Source organism: Girardinichthys multiradiatus, chromosome 8 (genome assembly GCF_021462225.1).
Source record: "Girardinichthys multiradiatus isolate DD_20200921_A chromosome 8, DD_fGirMul_XY1, whole genome shotgun sequence".
Taxonomy (NCBI): Eukaryota; Metazoa; Chordata; class Actinopteri; order Cyprinodontiformes; family Goodeidae; genus Girardinichthys; species Girardinichthys multiradiatus.
The window spans coordinates 1,656,831-1,678,608 of record NC_061801.1 but is presented as its reverse complement, the minus strand read 5'-3'; the positions used below and the strand labels follow the sequence as shown (position 1 = coordinate 1,678,608).

The 21,778-nt window shown below is 40.8% G+C and overlaps 1 protein-coding gene across 2 annotated transcripts; it reads left to right on the top strand.

The window, feature by feature from the left end:
• Window positions 1-1,935: 1,935 nt before the first annotated feature.
• On the top strand, window positions 1,936-17,335 carry abraxas1 (abraxas 1, BRCA1 A complex subunit). Of its 2 annotated transcripts, none has more exons than XM_047371898.1 (9): window positions 1,936-2,078; window positions 6,352-6,442; window positions 6,817-6,853; window positions 6,948-7,014; window positions 14,251-14,447; window positions 14,565-14,684; window positions 14,761-14,845; window positions 16,690-16,807; window positions 16,875-17,335. In XM_047371898.1, exons 1-9 carry the CDS (start codon window positions 1,998-2,000, stop codon window positions 17,126-17,128), a joined length of 1,050 nt encoding a protein of 349 aa, XP_047227854.1. In that variant the 5' UTR covers window positions 1,936-1,997; the 3' UTR covers window positions 17,129-17,335. The 2 variants fall into 2 exon arrangements, with proteins under 2 accessions (XP_047227854.1, XP_047227857.1); XM_047371901.1 differs by having other exon boundaries at window positions 6,352-6,497.
• Window positions 17,336-21,778: the final 4,443 nt, after the last annotated feature.

The window sequence follows — 21,778 nt, the reverse complement described above, 5'->3', positions numbered from 1 at the left end:
ATATAATAGATAATGGTACTCCTCAAGGAAGTATTATAAGTCCGTTATTGTTTTCTGTAATGATAAATGATGTATTTAAAAATATTGGTAAGGAAGTCGGTTGCTCACTATTTGCAGATGATGGAGATATATGGAAAAGGGGTCATAATATCAAACTTATTGAAAAGAAAATACAGGATGAGATTATTAGAATAGAACAATGGGCAAATCAATGGGGATTTAAATTCTCAGTGGAAAAAACAAAAGTAATGGTGTTTACACAGAAAAGGAAAAGAGAAAATATAAAACTAAAATTATACAATCAAGTTTTAGAACAAGTAAAAAATATTACATTTTTAGGTATATGGTTTGATGAAAAAATTATATGGAAAGTACATATAGAAAGAATCATAGATAAATGCAAAAAAATATTAAATATTATGAGATGTATGGCTGGTATTGATTGGGGAACAGATCGAACATCATTAAAAAGAATTTATACAGGATTAATTAGATCAAATATTGATTATGGAAATATAATTTATGGATCAGCAGCAAACACTCATCTTATAAAATTAGACAATATACAACATCAAGCTTTAAGAATTAGTACAGGAGCAATCAGAACCAGTCCAACAGCACCACTTCAGGTAGAGATGGGAGAGATGCCATTAGATCTAAGAAGGAAACAGTTAGCAATAAATTACTGGATAAACTTACAAAGCAATAATCCAGATCATCCCACACGTGATATTTTCAAACTATGCTGGGAAAAAGAAAAAAAACAAGTTAAGAGTTTTGGTTGGATTATCAATAATATAGCAGAAAAATTTCAAATATATGAAAAATAAATAAGTTTAATGTTGCCTTTGCCAGTAGTGCCACCGTGGCTGTTACCAGAAGCAGTGGTGGATATGGTGTTGATGGAAAAGAAAAAGGATACAAAATGTAGATTAGATTCAAGTATAATACAAGAATATATAAACAATTACTATCATTATGTCCAGATTTACACAGACGCATCAAAAACAGATGAAAAAATAGGAGTAGCATTTATAATACCAGAATTTAAAATAAAAGTAGGAAAAAGAATTACAGATGGATTATCGATATATACAGGAGAATTATTAGCAATATTGTTAGCAGTGCAGTGGGTGGAGGATATAAAACCATTAAAAACAATCATTTGTTCAGACTCAAGTTCAGCATTATTAAGTTTAAAACATAATCATTCAGAGGGTAGACCAGACATTTTGTTGGAAATAAAACATACTTTATTTAGAATACAAAGAATGGGATTAATATTAGTGTTTTTATGGGTACCAGCACATGTAGGAGTTGGAGGGAATGAGAAGGCGGACAGGATGGCAAAGAAGGCAACACAAAACAACATTAGTTTTATAATTAATATTAGTAGGTCAGAGGCAAGAAATATAATTAAACAGAGAATCAGGAAAGAGTGGCAAAAAAGGTGGGATGAAGAAAAGAAAAGAAGATGGTTTTACAGAATCAACAAGATAGTAGGAGAAGTAAGAACAGGAAGAAGGAGTAGAAAAGAGGAAAGATTAATTACAAGATTAAGACTAGGACATACAGGACTTTATTCTACATTGTTCAAGATAAAGAAATATAATACAGAAAAATGTGATCATTGTGGAGAGGAGGAAACAATAGAACATGTAATATTGAAGTGTCAGAAATATGAACAAGAAAGAACAATTTTAAGGAGAGAATTTGTAGGTATTAAAGAAAATTTTATTTTGAGAGATACTTTGCAAAGAAGTTTAGGTAGCAAACATATTGAAATTATTATTAGATTTTTCAAAAGCACTAAATTAATAAATAGAATTTGATTGTTGTAATAGTAAATAAGATTTAAAACCATGAAGAACCACACTCCATACCAGTAGGTGGCGGTAATGCACATCATAACGTTATTTGCCAACTGCCAAAAAATAACACAGAAGAAGAAGAAGAAGAAGAAGAAGGGCGCTTTGCATTTAACTTGTAGAGCCATCATGTCGGAGCCTAGTGTCCGTGTTTCGGGGACAGTTTTAGCGTCTCTTATTTTCCAACATGTTAACAGCGACTCAGATGTGGTGAGAAAGTCTTTTCAGATCTTTTCATGCTTATCGAACCCCACTGACAGTTCGGTGCTGCTTCTAGTTGTGGAACAAAGTTGACAGACATGAAACTAAATTAATTTAAAGTCAGCTACATTTAAACTGCGTTATTTTGTCCTGAACTGCCGTTCAGCGGTGAGTCAGATGTAATTATTTGATAACAGCATTCAAAGCTGCCCCAGTGACCCTAAAGTCAAGCAAACACACCGGACTCTGTTCAGATAACCTTCAGGTTTAAGAGAAATGCATTCCCAAGAAAAAAAAACCCTAATGAGAAACTGATTAAATGCATTATCAGAACTATGACGCACTGTAGTTATATTCGGTATACATTAAGTTAAACAAGAGACATTTTTAACTTTAATTCTGACCCTGTTGTTTTGATGGAAGGACTGGATACAGTTATGGTCTCTCATAATTTGGGCGTTTAATCAATTCAAACAGATTCCAGGGAGGGACGATTATATGCTGGTAAACCAATCAAATGAACACCTTTTAATCGTATATCAGTTGTGGACTATTGATCTGGTCAGTTCAGTAGTAGAGGTTGGTAATCGCTGTCAACTGCTGTATTGTTAATGACATTAACTAAAGACAGAAATTGTTTTGCAGGTGGAGGCCACAGACTATTTTCCCTCCTAAATCTTTTGACTGATTTTCAGTAGTTTTGCATTTGACCAGGGTGGGTTTCACTACTGGTAGAGTATTATATGATCCAGGTATGAGGCGATACCTGGATTGTACAGAGGATACACAGGCAGTCCAGCTCCACCAGGATAACACATCAATACGTGACATTGCCCAAAGGTTTGCTGTGTCTCCCAGCACCGTCTCAAAAGCATGGAGGAGATTCCAGGAGACAAGTGAGCTGTTTCCTTGAGCTCTCTCCTATAGGAGAGCTGGACAGGGGTGTCGGAGGTCCTTACTTATCAGCAGGACCACTTTATGTTCCTTTGTGCAAAGAGGAAAAGGATGAGTACAGCCAGAGCTCTCCAAAGTGGCCTTCATTGTGCCACTGGTGTGTATGTCTCAGACCAAACCATTGAAAACAGACTTCATTAGGGTTACCTCAGGGCCCAACATCCACTAGTAGGCCCTGTGTTCATTTGCCAGGGTACACCAGAATTGGCAGGTTTGGAAGTGGCACCTTTTCGCAGATGAGAGCAGGTTCACTCTGAGCTCATGTGACAGATGTGAAAGGGTCTGGAGAATCTGCGTTGAACGTTATGCTGCCTGCAGCATTGTTCAGCATGATCGGTTTGGTGGTGGGTCAGTGTTGGTCTGGGGAGGCAACTCCATGGAGACTTGTACAGGATAAACAATGGCACCCTGATTGTCATTAGGTATCAGGATGAAATTCTTAGACACATTATTAAACCGTTCACTGGTGCAGTGGGTCCTGGGTTCCTCCTGGTGCATGACAGTGCCTGGCCTTATGTGGCAAGATGAAGTGGATACCACTGACTGGCCTCCACACTCCCCCTGACCTAGATCCAATAGAACATCTCTGGGATATCATGTTTAGGTCCATCTGACATCACCAGGTTGCACCTCAGACTGCCCACAAGCTCAGTGATGTCCTCATGCACACATAAACCTTGCGGTGCAATGTTTTACGCACAATCTGCATGTTAAAAAATGAATGTTGCGTGAAAGTGTGCTGAAGCCAGTAGGCCTGTTGCGATAAGCAATAAATAAACTATTCGTGTGAATAAAATGAAACGCATGATCAATTAAAATGAGCGCGATAATTCCGGTTTGCATTCTTGTTTGTTTTCCTTGTCTCTCCCTCTCTTTCTACTAAAGGGACTGGATGACAAAAGTTTTCACTCCGGTGCATCAGTCTCGACTCAGCCCTCCCCTTCTCGTGAAGCGTAGGGAGAAATGGACCCTTGCGCAAGGTCTCGTTACGTACTTCATAGTGTAGCCTGAGAGCCCCGTAGGAAGCCAGAGAAACGCGCCTTAAGATAAGGAAAAACAGCCAGAACATTTTTCCATCCTCCTTCCTCAGCCAGAACAACTCCTGCTCCCACTCCACTCTGTAGTACCGCCTAACCTCCTGACTGCTGCTTGCTCCCTCCGTAGTTGCCCAGGGCTGATTACTTGTTCGTTCTTCATCTTCCACTGCATTTGTCCCTCGTTTACCGATACCATCATCATTATTGGCCTTTTTGAAGACGTTTCAGACACACTGCTGCTTTGACATTTTTAGTGAAGCCAATGAGGTCTTGCATCAAGTGAGAAAACAGCTAAATAATATACTGACTCTCTGCCAAGTGGTCAAGGGGGGGGGAGGGAATTGAAATCTTTAAAAATGACAGATGGTCTTCAGATTTTTCCTTCACCGTATATATTAAAAAAAAGTTAACGTGACCCCTGCCGTCAATACAACAAACCTGCATCTGCACCTAAAAAAAAAAAAATCATCCAATGCATTTTTCCCAGCTGAGGAAAAAAAAACTACAGTCTTTGTCCTCCCGTCAGACCACAATCACTGGAGCGTTAAATCTGACGGACTAAAGTAGCTACAGATTCACATCAAATCTTTATAACCATGCTTATGTTACTAGGGACTCTTTATTTATTTTTATGTAAAATAACTTTTCCCCTCTGCTGTGATGGGCCTCAGACGGTTTCTCTTTGTTTAGAGGATTTTGCCAACTTTAGAAAACATGCTTTCACAGGACACAGATGAAGCAGCAGGTTCATACAAGTTGGGATGTTCTGAAACTTTCCTCTTTCTGGTTCCATCGCGAAAAAGCCGCTCAAATAGATGGCTAACCCACACGCAACTCAATCCCCAGACAACAAGATGTGTCGGGGAATCAGCAGCGTTTGCTCTTCCTTATGTTTCGAATCATGTGAAACCAACAACCCTGTTCCTGAATCCGTTGGTAGTACGACCGGGTCGCAAGGTTTTCACCACATGAGTTACTGACACACACTTCGAACCCTTGACACAGAAGGACACAGCACTAGTTTTGATGACCTGTTTAGCTTACTGGATAGACTTTCACCACCCTTGATGCCCACCTCCGATAGATTTTAGTGGACGGGTTGCTGAAGCTCACAGAGACATGGTAAAAATCTGGATGAAACGGAAGAAAATGTGGGTCACAACAGAAATTATCCCAATATTCAGCAGTAACTCTGAAAACACCTGTTTTCATAATATTGAGCAGCCTTGATAGTTTTGTTTGGCAGGATAAAACAAGGATTATGTTTTTGAATATATTTTTTCGGCACTAGTGGCGTTTATTTTTCTTTTTTTGACAGTAGGCAGACAGGAAAGAGGGGTAGAGAGAGGGGGAGACATTCGGCAACTGTCGCCAGGTCCGGGACTCAAACCCGGGACGGCCGCTTCGAGGACTGTAGCCTCCGTATATGGTCGCGCGCTTTAACCCCTACAACATCAGCGCCGCACCAGGATTATGTTTTTGACAACACTCGTTGGAATGGCCTGTAACTGAAATAGCAGGAAAGAAGGGGAATCGGCCATTTCTAAACATTTACGGATTCCAAGATAATCAGTTTAAACAACTGTATGTGTGTACAAGGTTTTTTGATGTTATCACTGCACACATCATGCAACTGTTAGAGTGAAGAGTGTCTATGCAAATGGTTGAAAAGGTGCCAAAACAGAAAGAAGCCCCTTCTCTAAAGTCAATACCTTCAAAGGTACCTGGAAAAGGTTGGACGGGTAGATGAGAAACAGATTGAGCTGTTTGGCCACCATGACACAAGGTGAGGCTCTCAAACCTTAGATCAGTGTACCAGCTGTAGAGCATGGTGGTGGCAGCCGCATGATGTGAATGTGTCCCACTGTTAGTGGTGCTGGTACATCGCAGAACTTGGGAGAAATAATAAAAAGGGAGGAAAAGGATCTCATTTTTCAACTTCAACTCAAACCAGCAGCTAGAAGGTTGAAACTGAACACAGTGGAGTGACACAGGAGACCGTCTGATTTCAATGAACTCTAGCAATTCTGCAGAGACGAGTGGTCACATATCCAGCCAGAGTTATACCTGAAGCTTGCATGTATAATTTCAATCTGTGTTGATTAGAAGATGCACAATAAATTCTAACCTGTACAACCAGTTCTTGTTTTTAAAAATCATTCCTCCCTAGAAAACGAGTGCTTCGTATAAATCAGAAAAAGAAATGAAAGGTCTTGTTGTTATTACCTCTTTCTATGATAATGAATTTTACTCTACATAAAACCTGACAAGATTTCTCTTCTCTCTGTCAGGAGGGTCTGGTGCTGGGTGAAAGCAGCTTCCATGAACAGGTCACCATCAGTGACTCTCAGTCTGATCACATTCACATTGAGGAAATATACAGTGAGTATCCATCACTGCAATGAGCAAACAAGGCTGCTCAATATTATGAAAACAGGTGATTTCATTGAATCGTGTAGTTATTTTATTCATCTTCATGTGTCTGAATCTGGAGTATATTAAACCAATGGGTATCGGTTCCTCTTCAGATTACATAAACACAATATGTACACAATAAAATGTTCTACTGCAGTTCTTTTAACGACAACAAACTTCTTCATGAAGCTTAACGTGCTTCTGTACAAATGACCCTGATGCCATAATTGTTAAGGATTAGTTTTATTGTTATAAACTGATATTGTGGTAGTACTTTCAGAACACAAGGCTGTTTACTGTTACTTCTGGTTTAGTGTGTGTAATGAGTGTTTGTCTGACAGACATCCAGAAGCATGTCGCCTGCCACAAACTGAACACGTGAGTCCTGCATTTGTAAACCTTCGGTACAGTGTTGTTTTTACTGTGTGATCGTGTGTCGTTGTCTGACTGTGTGTATGGATGTGTGTGTCAGTCTGTACAGCAGCTCTGGGGAGGTGAACCTAGATGTGCTGCAGGAGATACTTGCAGATAACAAGCAGGTAGGTAATGGCTGAGTTTTAGCTCACAAAAGGAATCATATTGAATGTTCTCATTGATTTATGACCTGTTGAATTTGTGGTGGATTTTGTGGCATTTATGACTTTGAGGGCTTATAATGTAACAAGTAGTGTGCATGGGCATTTTATTCTAACCCGTATGATGTAACATATTAACAGTGTGTTGCAAAAGTATTCATATCCCTTAAATGTTTATAATTTTGTCACCAACCTCATTTTTATTTGGTATATTATTTTGTTGGATCTCTAAACATATCTTTTTGGGTCTTTATGTCATGGACCAAAACAAAGTTGTGCAGAACTATATAGTAGAAGAAAAATGATATATGGTTTTTAAAACGTTTTACAAATATAAACCTGAAAAGTGTGGCATGCATTTGTATTCAGCTACCCTGAATCAATACTTAAAAACATTTTTTGTAAATGGCCTGAATTTGTAAAGCGCCTTTCCAGTTATCAGGACCACTCAAAGTGCTTTATACTAGAGCCACAACTAGCCAACGTGAGGTTAAGTGCCTTGCCCAGGGGTGCACCTACATGTGGCAGGAGGAAGCTTGAATCGAACCTACAACTTTTAGATTGCAAGACAACTACTCTTCCCACTGAGCACTGAACAGTCACCTGCAGTTACAGCAGCAACTCTGCTTCACACATCTGGATACTGATTTAATCCATGAATATGCTTTGAGCTTAACCCTTCCGTAACTCTGGCTGTATGTTTAGGGTCATTGTCCTCTTGGAAGGTGAACCTCCACCCAGGTCTCAAGTCTTTTGCAGCCTCTAGCAGATTTTCTACCAGGATTATCCTATATTATCCTGATCAGTGTCATTGTCCTTGCTGAAGAAAAATATTCCTGCAGCATGATGCTGCAACCACTGTGTTTAGTGGGGATAGTGTGTTCAGCATGATGTTCAGTGGTTTTTTTTTTTTTTTGCCACACAGTATTAAAATAATAATATATATATATTTTTTTTTTTTGTCAGACTTGCATATCAGGGCATCATCAAATCAGGAATCGTTCACTGAACAACTCTTGGTCTGTCAGGGATAGTCCTGTGAATACCAGCCCAATATGGTGTGGTATTATAGAACAGGGTTTCCTACATGGTTTAGGTGTTTCCCTGCTGCCACACACCTGACTTAAATTAATGGGTGATTAATAGGCTTCTGTGGCACTTGAGGGCACCCTGAGGAAGTAATGCAATCATTTTAATCAGGCGTGCTGGAGCAGAGACACGTCTAGGGCCCAGAGAACCATGGTTAAGAAACAGTGTTACAGAACAATAGATGAAAGAGGAAATACGAGCACTGGCACTCGGATAACAGCGAGCCCTGCATACATTTGTAGAATAAACTCACAACGACTTTCCAAAATATAAGAATTTATTAACAACAATTATTCAGCTCAAAGTTAAAATATTTCAGTTAACATACTCTTTAACTAAGCTAGTAACACTCGACTAAAACTACTCAGCAAAAAATACAAAGAAGGAAAACTAGTAAACTATAAAAGGATCAGAGTAAAAAATATGACCGATAAAATGATTTAGTGATACCAGTTTAGGAACCAAGGTCTGTCTTGAATTTGGAATGAGATCAAATGAATTTAAATAATTATGAACAACAATCTGTCTGTGTTCATACGACCAGTTTACATTGCAAATCAGATGGGAAAACAACACTGCCTGGCCAAACAAAAAGGGTCACACTCTCTAACATTTTGCTGGACTGCCTTTAGTCAGCTGCACTGACCAGGCAGTGTAAAACATTATTTCAATAAAATAATCAAGAAAATATTATTTACCAAATTAGAAATCATGATGAACTACTAAAGTTTGTGAGGAACATTTATGCCTCTCACAAAATGGCGAACTAATAGACAGTTGGTGCGATGATGTCACCACTGTAGTTAATGGTTACGCTTAAGACAAAGGAGACGGCGTGGTCTTCTTGGCCTGACCTTCACCATGCTGGCAGCACCGTTGCTAAGCAAAAGACAGTTCTTCGGGTGGTACTGTTCATAACATTCGCTACGGTAGCTTGTCCAAAAAGGCGCATCTTTCCTGTGACTGGGTCGGATCGAGGCCGATTCATGTTCACACCAGAACCGAACCATACCAGAGTCCATCTGGAAGCTGACTGAGACCACCTCAAAACGCGGGTCTAGGTCTTGTTGTTTGGTCCGGTCCAAGGAGGGAATGAACTTAGGTCCGTTTTAAAGCAGACCAAATGTGGCAGGTGTGAATACACCCTAATTTGTTTTATACTAAACACATTTTCTCTGCCCAGACACAACCTCTTAAGTGAACCATTCACGCAAACAGGAAAACAGCAGGTCTGAAGGAGGGATGAGTTGCGTGGTGAGTGATGAACAAAGGAGCCATGGCGGCTGCTCCCAGTAGCAGCTGGCAGGGGGGAAAGCTTCTGTTTGGAGCTGCGGTTTCAATGCCATCTTCTTCAGGCAGTGGGGAAAACCGTTTTGTCCTCTATTCTGGGGGAATCTCTGGCTCATTTCTATTTCATAATGGCTTCGCCCTTTAAGGCAATTGCTAGTGGGTTTATCCCTTCGCGTGCAAGCACTAAAACCTTTAGTCTACACCCACCTCCTGGGTGGGCCTCACCCAGTCTGTGAAAATTTCCGTCAGCGTCAGCAAGAGCACTGAATATTAGAAAAATGAAAAGCAAGGACAATGGTGGGCTACATCATGTGCTATGCCATCTGTCTGGGCTGCCTCAGGCCTGAACACTGGTCTGGTCCTATCCACGCAGCCCACCTGCCCTCCTCCAGATGTCTCCCTCTGGAGTAGAAACAACAGAGGCTCTTCATCTTCTGTCTGCTAGAAGGGGAGTTTCCCATAGCGGACCGCTAGACGTAGTGCTAGATGCTTTTGATCGGTCGATTCTGTCTCTGAGGCAGGAACTGGCAGCACCCCTACTTCCCTTCCATAAGTGCACCATTGGCCTATGCTCAGAGCCTCCTAAAGTCAGCAACCAACCCACTTCTGGCTATGGGCGAGTATATTAGCACACCCATAGCTATCATAGCAAAGTAGCTAGCGCTAAAGACGTCCCTGTCGCTGCGCACAAGGACCTCCTTCACGGGTCAGGGCTTCCTCCGGTTCCCGCACTGAAGCCCAACCTGACCGCGGTGTTTAGGGACAGGCTGACCCTGCACGTCAGACAATGGCCGTTGCACCTTATCCCCAGTGATCAGATTGCAGCTACAGTGGGGCCAAAAAGTATGTAGTCAGCCACTGATTGTGCAAGTTCTCCTACTTAGAAAGATGAGAGAGGTCTGTAATTTTCATCATAGGAACACTTCAACTATGAGAGACAAAATAAGAAAAAAAAATCCAGGAAAGCACATTGTAGGATTGTTAAAGACTTTATCTGTAAATTGTGGTGGAAAATAAGTTTGGTCAATAACAAAAGTTAAACTCAATACTTTGTAGCATAACCTTTGTTGGCAATGTCAGAGGTCAAATGTTGCTTGTAGGTCTTTACCAGGTTTGCACACACTGTAGCTGGTATTTTGGCCCATTCCTCCATGCAGATTTCCTGTAGAGCCGTGATGTTTTGGGTCTGTCGCTTGGCAGGAACAGCTCCACCTTTTAGCTGTTGCTGACACTGCATGTGATGTCATCAGTTCAGTTGTTGCCAAGCTACAGACACAACACCACAATGCGTTTGTGGCAATATTTGGTGATTTTAACCGTGTTTCACTCTCTGCTAAACTTCCAACATTTCAACAGTTTGCCAGCTGCTCTACCAGAGAAAACAAATTTGTTTTATGCAAATGTCAAGGACTCATACATGTCTAAAGTAAGACCTCTTCTAGGCAAATCAGATCACAATCTGGTTTTCTCTTCTCGAATTATAAGCCCCTTGTTCAGAGGCTACCTGTAATAAAGAGAACTGTGAGAAGATGGTCACAGGAAGCTGAAGAAGGAAGATGTCTGGACAGAGCCAATGAACTACTGTAAATACATTCTTCAATAGGTTCAGTTCCGAAATAAGCTCAGCATCCTCCTCACCTGCTCACAGCCAGGCGAACATCTCACCAATTTGTGACCTACAGTTTTTCTGTCACATCTCAAATGGTTTATCTTCCACCTCAGCCCTGAACCCTTCTGCTTCTACATGTTTGTAGAAAACATATCAGAGTCCTGAAGGCAGCTCTGTGGGATCCCGCAGCCCCTCTTCAACCTTAGCCTGGCCCAGAAAAATGTTCCAGTGTTGTGGAAGACCTGCTGTCTTGTTCCGGTACCAAAGAAAACCAACACCATGAAGGTCCTAGAGAGACTCCTGTTGGCCCACCTAAGTAAGCAAACAGTAAACCATCAGGACCTCCTTCAGTTTGCTTATCGCTGTGGAGTTGAAGTTGAAGATGCCATCATACACCTGCTTCAACAAACCCACTGTCATCTGGACAAAGCCAGCAGCACTGTGAGGATCATGTTCTTTGATTTCTCCAGAACATTTAATACAATTCAACCTGATTTGCTTTGTCAGAAACTCCAGAAGACTCAGGTGGAGGCCTCAACAATCTCCTGGATCAAAGACTACCTGACAAACAGACCACAGTTTGTGAGATTGAAGGGTTGTGTATCTAACCAGGTAGTCAGCAGCACAGGAGCACCACAGGGGACTGTACTCTCACCATTCTTTTTCACTCTGTACACCTCAGACTTCCAGTACAAGTCAGACTCCTGTCATCTGCAGAAATACTCGGATGATTCTGCAGTCGTGGGGTGGATCAGAGATGGACAAGAAGCTGAGTACAGGAAGGTGGTGGACCGCTTTGTGGCATGGTGTGGAAACAATCATCTCATTTTGAAAATAAATTTAAAAAAAGAGATGATTGAAGATTTTAAGATAAACGGGAATAGTTCAAACACTATTTTCTTCATGGGAGAAGAAGTGGAAGTGGTGGAGGAGTATAAATACCTCGGTGTTCACCTGGACAACAGACTAGAGTGGAGATGCAACTGTGAAGCCATCTACAAGAAGGGGCCAGAACACTGTACTTCTTGAGGAAGCTTAGGTCCTTTACTCTTTGATGCTGGTTCTGTTCTGGGGACTCCTCTGGAACCTCTGGAGATCACTGTGCAACAAAGGATTCTTCATAAAATGAAGAACATTATGGAGAACCCTGAGCATCCTCTTCATGAGACTGTCCTACAACAACAGAGTGTCTTCAGTCAGAGGCTTCTTCAGATCTGCTGTAAGACGGAGCGCTACAGGAGATCCTTCCTGCTCACAACCATCAGCATCTACAACGTCTCTTTGGAGATACCTGTCTAATATAAGGTTAAACCTGAGGTACTATATATGAGCTACAACAACATTCCAAATGGAAACCTTTGGGATTAATAAATTATTTTGGAATTGAATTGTACCCAACTTTGGATCCAAGTTTCAACGAAGTTGTCTGAAGTCAGGACATTCCCACATGTTTGTCTCCCCTCATTCTGCCCAGGATAAGCTGCAAATTTTGCTCCATGCCAAAGTTTATAGTTCTGATGTTACAGGGATTCCCACTGTGACTCCCCCTTCCTGGGGCTGTTCTAAATTAGGGTAATGCTGTACAGTCTGGGATTCAGAACCAGTCTGTTGTTCTCTGTGTACAGTTAAGTCTGTGTTTCATCCCATGGGGCACAACCACCTTCTTCCATGTTTGCCCTGTCCTCTACTTGGCTGGTGTTAAACTGCCAATAGGATTTTTTTATTGGTTTCTTTCAACAACAGCTTTTTTCTTTCCACCGTTTCATAAAAGGTTAGATTTATGGGTTACACGAGTTGTGCTGTCAACAGTTTCTCCTACCCGAGCTGTGGATCTGTGCTGCTCATCCAGAGGAATAAGGGGCTTCTTGTCAGCTCATTTAAACAATGCTCTTCTTGCGCTGCCTGTTAGTTTAGACTAGTAGTCGTGTTTTTGTTGGTTTACAGTTGTACCATACTGTTTCTACTTTTAGATGACTGATTGACCAGAGCTCTGTGAGATGTTTAAATCTTGGGGTATTGTTTTCTAACATAACTTTCTCCCTGACCTGTATATTGTGTTTCTTGGTCTTTGTCTTGCTGTTTGTTTCTAGTGTTCTCTAACAAATCTCTGAGGCCAGAAACAGAATAGCTGGATTTATACTCAAAAATAATGTAGTTGGAATACAAACACATGCCATCGCCCCAAGATGTTTATTTTCAAAAACTATTTAAAACCCATGTATGCTTTTTATTCATTTTCAGTTACTTCTGTGTGTGTCACAGAAGATACTTTAAGATTTTTGACAAAATGTGAAAAAGAAGTCTGATTTTACTTTGATGTAAGGCAAGGCTGGTTTATTTGTAGCACAATTCAGCCACTCGACAATTCAAAGTGCTTTACATGATGAAAACATGAAAAATACAGCACAGCGCCATAACAAAGGAAAAAGATCTACAAACTGAATTTAATGAAGTGTAATTGATTTAACGCAACTTTTAGGATTTTGTCCCAGATTACTGGAGCATAAGAACTGAATGCTGCTTCTTAATGCTTGGTTCTGGTTCTAGAGATGAAGAGTAGACTTAAACCAGAGGACCTGAGTTGTCTGGAAGGTTGATATGATAATAAATCTTTAATGTGTTTTAGGCCATGTCCATACGGAGCCAAAGACTGCATCCACACAGAAAGGTTTGACTGTAAAGATGAAACTACCCAAAGCTTAAGGGTCCTGTGTTAGGCGTTGTAATATCTATGCCACGCCAGTGAGTGGTGCAGTAACCCAGCAACAGAGGGGAAAATGTGCAGCGATGTGTTGTAGGAAGAAGAGAAACTTGTCGATCTCTGCATCAGTAGACATAGTTTTTCAACTCCTGTTCACGGTCGCCATAAAAGGTTCTGGTGTAAAACACAACAAATGGAATAACTTCAATATAGCCGTAACTGGGAAGTCCGCCATTGTTGCTGCTGTTTTTAGCAAGTGCTTGTTGAGGGAGAGGGGAGGGAAGTTCACCAGTTTGCAGCCAGTTAGGGCTGTCCACATTGCACTTTTGCAGATGTCATTGAACACTTTGACAAGGGAATGATGGGTTTGGGATAACGACATTAGTAATTTTGCAGGTTTTACATCACATGTAATGGAAGTGGTGTGTATGGACATCGTAGGATTGGATCAGTGTCATGTTTGAGACATGTATAGTGTCAGTTATTGAAAGCGACCTGTTTGACGGTACAGGACAGTGTGATCGGCTGGTACCGGCAGCGCAGGCACTCTGAGCAACACATGACATTCAGGGAGAAACTGTTCCATGAGAAGGTGAAGACTGCTCTAAAGAACCCTCACATGATCTTCCTGCTGCTGACGTCCAGCAGAGTGACTCCGACGGACTCCACTCACCGGATGGAGTACTCTGCCTTCACCTCTTGCAGCAGGTGAGGGTTGCTACAGTCAGTTCCGGATGGTTGAAGATTTGGTATCTTCACTGCAAAAACAATGTTTTCAGTTGCGTGTTTATGTTCCATGCTCTGTGTTGCTCTTCTCTTCCACAGACGCTTCATGAACATCCCTGTGTTGGTGACTAACCTGGGTCTACTCGAACAGCAGGGTTATTGGAAGGTGTCTGCTCCATGTTCTGCTTCAGGCTACAGCCTCACCATGAAGAAACACGGGTACTTTTACACACATGTTGGATCAGACACATAGCATCTCTGTTCCTGCTCATAAAGCTCCCACCCTCTGTTTCAGGTCCAGGTTCTTCTCCTCTAGTGGGCTGATGAAGGAGGTGGATGAAATCAATAAGATGAATGACTCTCTGCAGGCAGAGCTGCAGGTGAGGAAGCTGTGAAGAAGCATTAGAACATTCTCGTCACCATGGTTCCAACACAGTCTGGATGGTTATTCAAATTGGTTAAATAGTTTCCCATCTCAGAAAACCCAGTAGACTGCAATGTGTCGTTGACTTCGCAGCAATCCCACATACTGAGCATGCATATAGTGACAGTAGAAAGGAAAACTCCCTTTCAACTGGAAGAAACCTCCAGCAGAACCATAACCTGGCTCAGTAACTCCTTTAGTGGTTTCATGTAGGAGAGAAACATAGCCAAGCAGAGGAACACTGAGCCAGTTTTAAAGTCTATAGGGTGAATGAGAGCACATACAGTTAGTCATAGTAAAAGCTCAGCCAATAGCTATGTCTAGGAGAGAGACAGGGTTAAACACTAGCTACGTTTACATGGACATAAGTAATCGCAATAAACAGCCGATTGGACTAAAAATGTGTCATGTAAACATTTCAGTTGGAATATTCTGATCGGATTCGGCAGGATCGGAATGAAATTGTAATCCAATCGAGAGGGGTAGTTTGTATTAATTGACAGTCCGATTGTCATGCATATAAACACTTGACAGGGTCAGGTTATTCTGAATGAGGCAAGCTGACCTAAGTGCACCCCATGTTAACGTGACGTATTCCTTTTTTAGTGCCTAGACGAGTAGCTACACACATAGCTAGCTATGTCGTACTCGTCGTCTTCCGCTTCATCCGGGACCGGGTCGCGGGGGCAGCAGACTCAACAGAGACGCCCAGACGTCCCTCTCTCCAGACACCTCCTCCAGCTCCTCCAGGGGGAGCCCAAGGCGTTCCCAGGCCAGCCGAGAGACATAGTCCCTCCAGCGTGTCCTGGGCCGTCCCCTGGGCCTCCTCCCGGTGGGACGTGCCTGGAACACCTCCCGAGGAAGGCGTCCAGGAGGCATCCGGTATAGATGCCCGAGCCACCTCAACTGGCTCCTCTCGATGTGGAGGAGCAGCGGCTCTACTCCGAGACCCTCCCGGATGGCCGAGCTCCTCACCCTATCTCTAAGGGAGTGCCCGGCCACCCTATGGAGGAAGCTCATTTCAGCCGCTTGTATCCGTGATCACGTTCTTTCAGTCATGACCCAAAGTTCATGACCATAGGTGAAGGTAGGAACATAGACCGACCGGTAAATTGAGAGCTTTGCTTTTCGGCTCAGCTCTCTCTTCACCACAATGGACCGGTACAGCACCCCCATTACTGTGGCAGCCACACCGATCCGTCTGTTGATCTCCCGCTCCATTCTTCCCTCACTCGTGAACAAGACCCCGAGATACTTGAACTCCTCCACTTGAGGCAGGAACTCCCCTCCAACCTGAAGAGCTAGCTAGCTAGCTATGTCGGGAAAGCAAAACTGGTCCGTGCGCGACGCACGCAGTTTCTATTAGAAACTTTAAAAGAGCTCAAAATTATTAAATGCATTGATGGTCGAAAGTCTAGGAATACAGAATTATTTAGACAAGTTCATGAAAAGCTGGAGTTTGGAATTCATCGGACAATCGATCAAATAAGTGGTTCTATTCTGAATAAAACTATGTGCATATAAACTCAAATAATGATTGGATTGATTGTGTGCCAATATAAACGGTGCAATCCGATTATTTATTTTTTGTTTGTTTTTAGTCTGAATACATTTCTATCCGATCGTGAAATGTTGTGCATGTAAACATAGCTACTGATAGTCTTGCTTTGCAATTTGGAAGAGAAAAAATAGTTGAAAGAATTAGCTCTGAAAGATGGTATCTTCTCCCACAGTGTTTCATGGTAAGTGTATAGGAACTCTGTGTTCTGATTGCCTTGATCTGTGTGTGTTTGTGGACAGAAAGCGTGTAGTGACGTGGTGGAGAGCGAGCGTGTGGTCGAAGCTCTGCAGGTGGAGGTTTCAGCCCTAAGAAGGAGCCTCAGACAGAAGCAGCAGAGCTCAGGAGGAAAAGCTGGTGGTAAGATGCAGAGCTACCTGCAGCGGTCCATTCTCCAGGCCCATCCTCACTCAATGTGTTTCCACAGAAACCGCTTTTCCAGATCAGCCGAGGAACAACCAGCTGCTGCTGGAGGCCGTTAGAGCTCTTCTCGGCTCCTCTCCTGTCTTTCTCACACAGACTCTGAACCTGCAGGCCTTCCCTGTTCCTGACAAAGACAGTTTTACATCAAACTCAGACACGGAGCAGGAACAGATTCCAATGCTGCAGGAGAGCTGTGGGAGAAGACCGAGAGAGACGCTGCAGGGGAGGGGAAGGAAACGTCGGAGGAACAACTGCTGATTCACCATCCTGCATCAGACACTCCCAGTTTCTTCTGTGCCAAGTTCCATTGATGGATTTTCTGTTTAAATAAGTACTAGGTTTAATAAATTGCATAAATAAAATATGTACATAAGTTTTTCTTTTAAAAATATTTTTATGAATTTTTTCTTTCAAGAAAGCTTTTATCTTCTGATCTGACTCAGATAAATAAATATTATTCCACAATTTATTGGTGTATATGTATTAGTGTCTCTCCTGAGATACTGGTTTAAAGGTCTTCCATAGTTTCTTACTGCAGTTCAACAGGTTCTGATGTATTTATAAACCGTCCAATTAAAGATGTTCCTCTAAAGCCTCCTTTTTGTTACAGAACTGCACTGACAGACATATTCATGCTAAACCTCAGATGAGCAGACAATCCAGAACTCATGGGTCAAAGGTCAAACTTTGGTTCAGTCTGAAACTAAATGAGAAAACTGCAGTGGGTTTGGACCTTTAGCTTACACAATGTTTTTATGTGATTCTAAAGCTTGGGAGAACCAACACTACTTTTAGTGCCCGATTCTGAAAAGGCTAGGAGCCAAGGGCCTCATGTACGAAAGAGATGTACGAAACCACGCCTAGACAAGTCAACTTTTCTTACACTTAAAAAAATAATACCACCCTGGTTGTTTTATTTGGACCTCTATTAAAAAATTCTAAATAGATCTACCAATATTGTCTGGTTCTTTCTAAAAGCAGGGGATGCATTTTTTGGCAGGAGAGATTCTGAGATATATAATTTCTTGTATGAAGTTATACATTACTTAAAGCTTTGTAATATTTTGGCATTTTTTTTTCATACATTTTAAATTTAATTTCTAAAAACATGTACAAGGTGAGGCATAAACTGGGCTCACGAATTCCAAGTAGGCAAGGCATAAGGAAAACACCAATTAAAAGTTGGTTTGGCCATAGTGGTGAGTAGGTAACTATTCAGTTTGATTCCTGTAGTCCAGGTTGTTCTTAATGGTCAGTATTGTCATTAGCTACCCAGTAAAAAATGGATGCTCAGCTTTTTCAGACAATTTATCAATATTAAAGTTCATGGTTCTTATGGCAATGGTTTGTCTAAACCTCAACAAAAAAATGTGTCCTAAATCTTCAAATTACCAAGTTGAAGGTGAGCATTTTTTAAACTATTATAAAGTTGCATCAAACCCTTTTCTGTAATTCTCAAAGATATTCACAATGTCATGTTATTGGAATTTCACTTGAACAGACAGAATATACTGTACCTTTTTCTGAAAGCTGTCCAGATAATTTGTTGGTAAGGGGAGAAATTGGATTTGATAATATCAATCATTTGTAGTACTTAATCTAATACATCAAATGAAACTGACATTGATCACAGCTCTATCTATACAGAGAAGGCACTCTATAGAAGTGCATTCTTTGCAGATATAAATATTTATGGATAACTTATATATGACCCATGCTTATGTATTTTTGGGGCTTAAAATATTCTTTCAGCAACTTATTGAAGCAACATCATATATTCTTGAAAAGTACACGTTTTCTTCTTACATCTTTTCTAAGAGAAAATCTCTTCTACATGAAAGGATCAGGAAAAAATATCAAAGTAAAAGGGATTTGCGGTGTTGAAAAATTCAATGCTATTTTCTTGGACTTCTATGGAGGTCACACTGGCCAGAGGAAAACAAGGGATGCTATTTCTCTGCGTTTCTATTGGTCTGGAATGACATTGATAAATGGGTAAAAACACGTAAATGAATTAATACGATAATCTGGAGCCATGGATATCTGTAGCATTCACATTTGTCTTTTTTCTTGTAAAGTGCCTTGAGATTACATGTACAGGTCCTTCTCAAAATATTAGCATATTGTGATGTGTGTTATTGCTTCTCTTTCCAAGTGAACCCAAATTGCACATGTTGTCCATAAAACTGCTGGTTTGATCTCCATAGACATTCAATGTGCATATATTTTTCTTTTATTCTTATTGTTAAGTAGTGGTTTTTATCCCCTTTGTGTAGAATAGTGCTCATTAGTTAGGTGAAGGTTTTTGGACCAAAATGGTAGTTTATCAGAATTATATGTATGTATAGGGTTATACATATATACAGGTCCTTCTCAAAATATTAGCATATTGTGATAAAGTTCATTATTTTCCATAATGTCATGATGAAAATTTAACATTCGTATATTTTAGATTCATTGCACACTAACTGAAATATTTCAGGTCTTTTATTGTCTTAATACGGATGATTTTGGCATACAGCTCATGAAAACCCAAAATTCCTATCTCACAAAATTAGCATATCATTAAAAGGGTCTCTAAACGAGCTATGAACCTAATCATCTGAATCAACGAGTTAACTCTAAACACCTGCAAAAGATTCCTGAGGCCTTTAAAACTCCCAGCCTGGTTCATCACTCAAAACCCCAATCATGGGTAAGACTGCCGACCTGACTGCTGTCCAGAAGGCCACTATTGACACCCTCAAGCAAGAGGGTAAGACACAGAAAGACATTTCTGAACGAATAGGCTGTTCCCAGAGTGCTGTATCAAGGCACCTCAGTGGGAAGTCTGTGGGAAGGAAAAAGTGTGGCAGAAAACGCTGCACAACGAGAAGAGGTGACCGGACCCTGAGGAAGATTGTGGAGAAGGGCCGATTCCAGACCTTGGGGGACCTGCAGAAGCAGTGGACTGAGTCTGGAGTAGAAACATCCAGAGCCACCGTGCAAAGGCGTGTGCAGGAAATGGGCTACAGGTGCCGCATTCCCCAGGTCAAGCCACTTTTGAACCAGAAACAGCGGCAGAAGCGCCTGACCTGGGCTACAGAGAAGCAGCACTGGACTGTTGCTCAGTGGTCCAAAGTACTTTTTTCGGATGAAAGCAAATTCTGCATGTCATTCAGAAATCAAGGTGCCAGAGTCTGGAGGAAGACTGGGGAGAAGGAAATGCCAAAATGCCAGAAGTCCAGTGTCAAGTACCCACAGTCAGTGATGGTCTGGGGTGCCGTGTCAGCTGCTGGTGTTGGTCCACTGTGTTTTATCAAGGGCAGGGTCAATGCAGCTAGCTATCAGGAGATTTTGGAGCACTTCATGCTTCCATCTGCTGAAAAGCTTTATAGAGATGAAGATTTCATTTTTCAGCACGACCTGGCACCTGCTCACAGTGCCAAAACCACTGGTAAATGGTTTACTGACCATGGTATCACTGTGCTCAATTGGCCTGCCAACTCTCCTGACCTGAACCCCATAGAGAATCTGTGGGATATTGTGAAGAGAACGTTGAGAGACTCAAGACCCAACACTCTGGATGAGCTAAAGGCTGCTATCGAAGCATCCTGGGCCTCCATAAGACCTCAGCAGTGCCACAGGCTGATTGCCTCCATGCCACGCCGCATTGAAGCAGTCATTTCTGCAAAAGGATTCCCGACCAAGTATTGAGTGCATAACTGTACATGATTATTTGAAGGTTGATGTTTTTTGTATTAAAAACACTTTTCTTTTATTGGTCGGATGAAATATGCTAATTTTGTGAGATAGGAATTTTGGGTTTTCATGAGCTGTATGCCAAAATCATCCGTATTAAGACAATAAAAGACCTGAAATATTTCAGTTAGTTTGCAATGAATCTAAAATATATGATTGTTAAATTTTCATCATGACATTATGGAAAATAATGAACTTTATCACAATATGCTAATATTTTGAGAAGGACCTGTATTGTGAACTGGCATTAGATACATAAATTGAATTTCTTCTGCAATGTGAGTGTCCCCAAACAGTATGGTAAAGCCCTGTACTGGTGTGAGATGTACATGATTTTGGAAAATGTATTTACATGCAATAAGTTTAACAAATAAAAAAAAAGTATATTTGGTTAATTAACATTTTTTTTTTTTATTAATGGAGTTTTTTTTACTACAGGTATTCAGAGGTTTTAAGAAACTTTACATTTTCCAAGTTACATTTACCCTTTGATAAAAATAAAAAAAATAGGGCCTTCTTCTAGGAGTAGTTTCATTGAACCATGCTTTGTAATTACTAACACATTAATAGGTACATTATTTTTGAGGTAATACTGATGCTATTTGAACGCAACTTATGGCTAGCCACTAATGTTTCTAAAAAAAATAGATTTTTTAACTAAACTGCACAAACACACACTTTATATGTTAGAGTGAGGGCTTTGGTTTAAACACAAGCATTGATGTTCAAATGGCATTTTTATCTAATGAGCCTTTTGTGCAAGTGAAGATACAGTAAATAGACGTTTTCAGTGGAAGTACTTTGCTCTGTTCTAACATGGACACACCTACTGTAAATATTACTTTCAGAACATTATATTTTAAGAATTTTAGACTTTGAAATGTTTTTATTCTGTCTGAATTTACTTTGAAATGTTATTTCTTTTAACACCTTTTGTTATTACTCTCTAAAATACCATGATATATATATATATATATATATATATATATATATATATATACACTGCTGAAAAAAATAAAGGGAACACTTAAAACAACGCAATATAACTCCAAGTTATATATATATATATATATATTCTGTTGCTCATTTAGCGCAATGCTAAATGACATGTTTTAATCTGTTGTGTTAATTTATATATATATATATTCCCTCTTTCCTTTTAGATTT

Coding starts and splice junctions, on each gene's coding strand:
- abraxas1 (XM_047371898.1), top strand. CDS start 1,998: ATGTCGGAGCCTAGTGTCCGTGTTTCGGGGACAGTTTTAGCGTCTCTT. Junction 2,079..6,351: donor TTAACAGCGACTCAGATGTG/GTGAGAAAGTCT, acceptor TCTCTCTGTCAG/GAGGGTCTGGTGCTGGGTGA. Junction 6,854..6,947: donor GCCTGCCACAAACTGAACAC/GTGAGTCCTGCA, acceptor TGTGTGTGTCAG/TCTGTACAGCAGCTCTGGGG.